The 8,301-nt window shown below is 38.2% G+C and overlaps 1 protein-coding gene across 6 annotated transcripts in view; it reads right to left on the bottom strand.

Annotated features, from left to right (window-relative positions):
- Positions 1 to 959: 959 nt before the first annotated feature.
- PLXNB2 (plexin B2) overlaps positions 960 to 8,301 on the bottom strand; it is a 249,058-nt gene continuing 241,716 nt past the window's right edge. For all 6 annotated transcript variants that reach the window (XM_088054880.1, XM_014248934.2, XM_014248930.2 and 3 more), the window contains 3 exons: positions 7,721 to 7,796; positions 5,624 to 5,698; positions 960 to 2,858 (listed from right to left, as the gene is read on the bottom strand). In XM_088054880.1, coding sequence (XP_087911006.1) covers positions 2,754 to 2,858; positions 5,624 to 5,698; positions 7,721 to 7,796 — 256 coding nt within the window. In that variant the 3' untranslated portion in view covers positions 960 to 2,753. The remainder of the gene's footprint in view (positions 2,859 to 5,623; positions 5,699 to 7,720; positions 7,797 to 8,301) is intronic.

Below are 8,301 nucleotides of genomic sequence, written 5' to 3'. Positions count from 1 at the left end.
ATGCTTTAAGAAGTAAGACCCCTTAGAGGAGCTGCAGAAGGGGTGAAAAGAGCAAGACCCCCAGTGAGCTTTTTCCTTTTATCTTGTAGATGAACCAGATGTCAGGAGCAGCAGAAAAAAAATGAGGAGAATGAAGGTTTGAAGAATCAGATTGCTAAAGTGTAATGAAAACTGGAACCAAAAACTAGGCCTGGAGAAAAGAGCACCAGAGTGGAAAAACAAGCAATGGAGGACCTTAGTGAAAAGGGGAAATAATAAAATAAATGAGCTCAGTTCTTCAATTTAAATTTCAGCTTTGTGCTTTCAGGATAGGGGACTTGAAGAAATTGAAGAACTGGCATTAGTTTTCTTTGTAGCTGTGCAGCTGCTCACAGTTATCTGCCTCTGTGTTCCTGGCAGGCAGCACTGCAGCACCAATAGCCCGCAAATTTCCCAGTATGTGAGAAAAGGGTACCAAGAATGACTGATGGATCCATCATGAACTCACACATGCCAGCAGACACACGTGTCTCATGTGGCTCCACAGGAAGGATCCAGATAGAGCACTGCTGCACCCCACAGCTGCAGCCTGCAACTGCTGTGTCAAGTCACTGCTGATGGGGGACATATAATGTTCCCTCTGAAAGCCCTACTTGCTCAAGCAGGGCTTTCTGGTCTCTCTGGAGAGATGCTGCTGAGCCTGTATTTTAATTTGTTTTCAAGTCCCAAGATACATCAGGCAAGACCTCACTCTGGTATTTTGCACTACATCCTTGCTTCTCCAGAGTACTGTCATTTTTCAGAGCAAATGCCAATAAAAAGGGCATGATGTCAGGCATTGCATCTGCAGGATGTGCTGCACTCCTCCATTCCCAACCACAGACTGATGGACGCTGCTGCTCCATCACTCCCAGAGGAAGCATTACAAATCCTCTCAACACCCATCCCCCCAGTTTCAGTAAAGATCCACTGACACTTGGTGGAAAAAAAACAACATTGTATTTGATTTACAATTAACAGGATTTACAAATAATGAAAAAGAAACAGATTAGCCATGAAATTAGAATGTCTTTGTTGATGAAAGAATAACTGGCAAAGCACCTTCCTGTAGAAGTCATATAGCTCAGTCCTAAACAGTATAAAATAACTTACAGCCCAGGCAGGTTCAGGAATGATTACAGACAAATGCAAGAAGTCGAGTACAAAAAACCAAAAAAAACCACTCACAGCCTACTGGGCAGGAAACCAGTTCTGGTGAGGCTTTTGATTTTCAGAAACTGAAGGAAAGGCCCACTGACAAATACCAGGAAAATTTCAAAATGGGAGAAAAAAAAAAAATATCAACAGACAGTAAAAGTCAGTGTGTGACAACCTACCAGGCAGGGAGAGCGGGCGGCAGACACTGCATTAGCTTGCTGAGAGTCAGCAGAGTCCCGGTGCTTGGCAGGACAATGAATGAAGGAGTACAGATGGCAGCACTTCATTAAAATGCTACTTTACTGCCAAAAACTTGCAAGACAAAGAGAAGTAAAGTTCTCTGATGTGCAATACAGCAATTTAAGAAGATGTACCTAACTTTTTGATTTGTACGGAGCTTACCTATATTGTAAACACACACTTTCTGACAAGTTATTTCAATTTTCTTTGCTATGGATTATAGTGTGTATTCAATCAAATGCAGCATTCCAAGGCTCTAAACTGACCGAGTGGTTTTCAATAGATGGGTATATGATTTTTCCAATATCATACTAGTATTTTACATCACAGATACAATAAAAACAAGTGATGGTATTTCTAGGACAGTTCCAAGATTCAAATAAAAAATCATCAGAACCATTCTAAAATAGGATATTATACATAATCAAATCATGTTAAACAGCACACTCTCGGCAAGCAGCTAATTACAAGCATTCTGCTGGTCATGTTTTTCACACAAAAGTCATTCAATAGCACATAAATACTTATTTTTCTGATCTGCTTCTTTTTACAAAACCATTCATCAGATTCACATAATTAGTACAAGTAAGGCACATTAGCATATATCATAAAACTCACAATAATAACAAAGAGTTTTAAAGTTTTAAGGACTAAATTCCTTCTTTGCAGTGACTTCTGAACCGAACAAGACTTCATCAATAGAACTCTTCTACACATTACTCTTATTTCTCTCACAGCCAACTGTGGTGGGTGCAATACTGTGCATCACCATCGAGATAAAGAATTAAATTTAGAACAATGTGTGGTAGCAAATCCCATTTTTACATCTTGCAGAGAAATTGGATGCTTTATTCACTATGTTCATTATAATCACAGACCAAGCTTTAGAGCTCTATGGAAGTCAATTTCCAGTTATCAAAATAAAAGGGGATATTGCATGTGTCTCTGAGTATGTTATTGTTTTCCTAGTACAAATATTGCTTAAGGTAGAAAGGATGCTATAGTATTGAATTTACTTGCATAATGAATCCTAAATGCTGATGTCTCAGATTCTACTAAATCAAAAGAACTATAGGTTTTTCTTCTTCCACCCCCCACCCTGCCCCCAACCAAAGGACTCTCTTTCCCACAGAAGATTCATTTACACACAACACAGCTTTTAATTAGAAGCATAATTTACAGTAAAAATTCTTTACATTACACCTCTGCTATCAAAAAACCATGAAATCATTCATTTAAAGTTGTAATTATACATTAAAAAATAGAACACTATTTCCTTAACAGGAAGAATGAATTTGAACATCTTCAGATCAGATTTCTTTATTGCGGCTTTTGTGTCAAAGGTCAGTCACTTTATTCTCTAGCGCAGCTGCTATTTGCTGTAAACGGAAGGCAAGCTGCATTTTTTGTGCAGCTGGATCCTCTTCAAGTGCATTTATAATCTGGAAGATATAAACACAGAAAGTTTAGAATAATTTAGCTTAAAATGTATGACACAGTTCTGAGACCAAGTGTTTGATACTACTTTGGTTTTTAAGAGTCTTTTGTTTTCACTCTGTACTAAAGTCCATCTATTAGGCCCCATGTTCTAATTTTTCACAAAGACAGTAAAAATTATTGTCTCTGTTACTTTATCTAAGTTGCTGTAATGTTTCCCATTATGTTGTGATACAAGCAAATTAATAGGTAGTACTTTATCTTGTAAAATATTACATTCCAAGATGGAGCAGGCAGGGGAAGAATTTCCTTAGAGCTATTTAAGAAACAGTGCTTTTACTTACAGTGCACCCTAAAAGGCTTAAGGGTCATTTACCATCAGTAATTATATCCCACCCCCATGAGCTTTAGTTATGAGAAGCTCCTGCGTGGTCCATGCAGAGGCATATGGTAGGACAGTGCAAGGTCTCCTGTGTCTGTACGCAATATGAGGAATAAAGCCAGCAGCTCCCTTTTGGCTCTTGCCAAGAAGTGCCAAGACTCTGGCCCAGCACAACATAGTTCAGGAAAGCAAAGAGCTCCTCAGAGGAGCCCCCAGCATCCTGCAGCTTCTGCTGTACAGAATATATATAAGAGGATATGATTCTTAAGACACAAGGGATTTGAAAACCAGAGCCAGTAAAGGTCAGCTGTTATGAGAAGGCTTTTCTTCAAATAGAGTTTTTTAGGGCTTCCCAGATCAAATTCAAAAGGTTTTGAAAGATTTTCATTTTCACCATCCTTTAGGAAAACTTTCCCACCAGCTATTAGATTTCTACATTAGAAAAATGTGTTACATGACAAAACCATTCCTTTTCTAGAACTGGCTTTATTAATATAAGTCTGACAGTGTAATCAAGCAGAAACCTTTAGCACTGTTTAAATACTATAGAAACCTGCAAGTACAAGGACTGGAAAAACGGAATTTGACTGTCACTACCTCTGGTTCTTATTACTTCTTGAACATCACTGATAATGGAGATTAATGCAGTCAGAATCAATCTAGCCAATAATTTCACTTTGAAGGGCTGGTATAGTGTTTGCATTCCAAAACTGGAGCAAATTTGTTTAGAAATAATTATTTTAATGAATTTGTTTTTAAAGTGTGAATGTATTTTTACTAGACAGACTCAATAAACACTTATTGCAGTATTTAAACTGAGCCTAATTTAATTTTATATTGTTTCCTTAATTTAAACAATTATATCTAGCTGTAACTCCTCAAATCTAGACTAAATAATTCATGATTATCTCTACTGGTGAATATATCCTTCATATAAATGTGGACAATTAGAATGTACCCATTCAGTCATTGTCAAGCCCTGCAGAGATGCAGAAGGTACAGCACATGCTGGGAACCACTGTGTCAGTAATAAAGACAAGGGCAGCTGCAAAATGTTCCAATTTATGCAAATTAAAACATTTTCATGGAAAATAAATAGGCTTGATTAATTTTACTGGATGGTTCTTGACAGAATATCTTCACAATTCTGGATTAGCAGCCTTTTCATCAGATGCACCTCATTGTTACACAGTGATGTACGTGGAAGGGAAGAGCCACTGATGAAGTCCCACAGGCTGGTGACTCTGCCTGAGGTGTGGATGAATCAGGGATTTTCAGTTCATCTGTCATTCAGGGTCCCCAGGTGTTTGCGTAAGAGGTCAAATGATGGACACATTTGGGAAGGTGCTGAAAGCCAGCTTAGCACTGGGGATGAGGGGTGAGGGAATGCCAAGGGGTTGGCCTACATTCCTCTGTCTGCTTCTCCCACTGGCCATCACTGCAAGACTTCTCAGGGTGATTTGATTTTCCCTGCTTCCATCTGCTTAAAAGCTGCAACAGGCTGGCTGCTCCTGTATAAAGCAGCTGCAGTGAAGGATGTGACTCACTGTCTTTAGTGCTAAATGTAAGTGAAAACATCAACTGTGCTGAGAGGTGCAAGACTAACCGAATAGAGCTCACATGTGCTGTGCTCCTTTTTGATTCGGCATCTGTTCTTACTTGCTTTAATTCTGAGAGTTCTCTGGAGGCATTCATTTCCATGGAAACCTTTGAATAAAAGTTTCCTTCTCTCTTTTTGTTTTCAGATTAAGTTTGGAGAGCCATAGCCACAGCCCAACTATTCTGGGATATTCTTTGTCCCCCTTTCCACAGGGTGTGAAAAACCTAAAAAACTTTTTAAACTGAAGCTGTGAGCCTGCTTTTGAATCAGGCTACATTCAACAGTCATTCTACTTTGGTTTACCTTAGGCAGGCACTTCACTTGGCATGGCAAAACAGGGATGGTATCATGCAAGGAAGTTTAAAGAGCTTTTAATTTGAACTAATAAAAAGGACATGGCTCCAATTCCTACAAACAAAACAAGTTTAACGGATTGCTCCTAATAAAAAGCACACTGTCTTGAAACTTGATATAACATGACTTTTTGCTTGGTGGCATTCTTATATACTTATTAGGACGGTAGAACTGAAGAGAAATGATTTTAAAATCTATTTCTCTTTCAGAGCTTGTTAAACTATCGCTAGCAAAACCAGATAGCCATAATGAAATTGTTCATTTATAAGGACATTCTCTTGACCAGCATCATTGCCAAGCAGGGTATATAACTGCAAGGTTTTTGTTCAGCATTGCTTTTAGTGAAATCCAAAGGTCACTCCTTTAGACTAATGTTAGCCTTCATAATGTTTTACCATTGATATTAAAGCATGAAAACAAAAGCCAAAACTTACCTCATCATAGTATTTGTTAGTGTACTGGTAGAGTTGGTGTAGAGCCACAAGCGTGTTTAAGGAATCAGTATGTGCCTGTTAACACAAGCAGGCAGCAAACATGTCAATATAGGATCACATACATCTGAAAGTTATGCACATGCACAACTGTTGGGTACAATTGACAAGATTTCCAAATGTAAGCTCTGTGTTTAATTTTGTTAAATGACACTTGGGGCAGAGAAAAGGAGTGATAAAACTTTTGTTTGGTGTTTTTTACTCCAAGACTTTCCCTCTGGTATTTTTCCAGCCTGCCCACAACTCTTAACATTGGAGGTGGAAGATATTTTCAACTCTGAACATCAAACCACAGGCTACAGCTCAAACATCTGTTAACAGCATGGGTGTGAAAAGCTAAAGTATTTACTCAGTACAATCTACATATTGTTGAGATATTAAGCATTGGGTCTGACACAGTCATCATGGGTGTTTGAAATCCTTTCTCCAGCTCTTTTTACTGCCTGGAAATTATTCGCACCCCACTACAGCAAAGGTGTAATTCATCAATATCATGAGCACACGTACATTTGGAAAAAGCCACCTGAATCAGGAAGATAGAAAGGTGCGGGGGGGTATGGTGAGAAGTGAGAGAGAGAGAGAGAGAGAGAGAGAGGGAGAGAGACAGAGAAAAGACTTCAAATGAAGCAGGAAATAACCCTTCCATTACCTCATCTTCCCCCTGCCCCCACGCATATGACTTATTTAGTGAATGTGCTCTACCTGTCTGAACAGATGTTCTTCATTCAAATGTGTAGGATTCGAGTCTCTAGTTACGCCTTTAGTCTTTTAAGTTAGTTAAGAAAATGAAGAATTGCAAAATATTGCTACTGGCATAAATGATTACCCAAGGGATAAAGCAGCAGAGAAGCATCCATCTTCCCTTGCTCTATAAAAGTCACTTCTAGAGCTGGTCAAAATTTGCAGTGTTCAATCACTCCTTCTATATTAATTCTTATCATAATTTATAATGAAAATAGAAAGGAAGAACAGATCCTGCCAGTGTTAAAATATTATATCGAATTTACTTTTAATCACCAAATGTTCTAATTTTATATGCATCTCAATTTATGTAATAAATAAAGTGAACTGTAAAATGAAATGTCACTGCAGATGAGTTTTGTAGTGAATGACTGAAAATAGAAATGCTCTCATGAGGATGTTGATCTGCAAAATGTTAGGTCCTAAGGGTACTGAAATAAACAAACCACAAAAAATTCCCCAAACATCCTCCTTACGCTAGAACTCTTCAACTAAATTAAGCGAATGAGCAAACCAGCTGGTAAGTACACTGCCTTCTTGCTCAAGCTAAACAACATCTTTAGGACTGGTGAGGGCCTCTCCTGGTTCTCCAAGTTAAATAGAGTGCTACAAAGGCAAGAGCCCGCTCGAGCTGAGCTGAGCTGCCGAGCAGACAGGCTCTTTCAAGACTGAAGCAGGTTTTGTAATGACTGTTCCACTTATCTCCAATTGCAGTCCCAGATAGCAACCACCCCACTCTGCTCTTCCCAAATAACCTACAATGCAAAAACTGCCACTGAGCAAGCACATAATGAACTTCTCCCATGTAGCATAAAGCAGAAACATTGTTCCTGTATAGACAGTTCTAAAATATGCTACACTCAATGTACACACCTCATATTTAGTTTCTGGAATCTAATTTTTCCAGTGGTAGCACTGTGAATTCAATCTCTACTCATTATCAGTATGATAAACAATAAATGATAATGCTAAAAATCCTCTATATGCTATAGAGAGAAAGCACAGTTCAAGAGTGCTATAATTTTTCCACAATGGATGTGAAAAATCCAAACGCTGTGCTCTATTCCCTGCATAACTCAGATAGATTAGTGACATTAAGGATTCTTGATTCCATTCAATAATCAACATTTCAAAGGTCTAACCGGCACAACTAGGAGTATTTCAGAGATTTATGAAATAACTCATCTGATATTTGCACACACAAAAACCCCCATTTGTTGAGACAGAAAGATAAGACAACAAAAACCAGTGCTACACTTGGCTCCAATTTCTCAGCAAGAAAATGGATTATATTCTTACCCTAGAAATCTCTGCTAGATGGGTATTCATGTCTTGGTCACTCACTGGCACCATCTGACGAATACCTTTGTAGTAACTGCAAGAGATTTAGAAAGATTTTCAGTTCGGTAAAAGAAACGACGCCTGTCTGGTAATTCTGCCATTATTTCAAACATGTTTTCTTACTAACACAGGTGATATTCTACCACAACAGACCAATGCTTCCTCAATAATCCTGCCCTCCAACATTAGCACTTTTGCAGTAGAGGCAAATCATACCTGATTGTACAGGAATGTACCACAGGAAAAAAAAATCTATAATTGCAGATAATGATTATTTTAGGTCTTAAAACTGGCAAGAGTTTTGTTCTGTGGCAGCTCTTCCATGATATTAACAGAATTTCCAATTAGTAAATGAATAAAGTCAGACAGAATAGAAAAAATATGTTTCTGAAAATGTATTCAGGACTTGGTCTCTACTGAATTACGGAAGTGCAGCATTTGTTATCTAGATCGTGTGGGTAGCAACTATGACTGCAGAAAACAGCATCATATTTTCTCCTGAATAAATCTATTCATCTGTCTGTATAGACAACAATATA

The sequence above is a fragment of the Pseudopodoces humilis genome, chromosome 5 (assembly GCF_049639895.1).
Source record: "Pseudopodoces humilis isolate 2021_Gansu_Grassland_sample_001 chromosome 5, ASM4963989v1, whole genome shotgun sequence".
Lineage (NCBI taxonomy): Eukaryota > Metazoa > Chordata > Aves > Passeriformes > Paridae > Pseudopodoces > Pseudopodoces humilis.
Note: the sequence above shows the minus strand (reverse complement) of the source record. Positions and strands in the feature narration are given on the sequence as shown.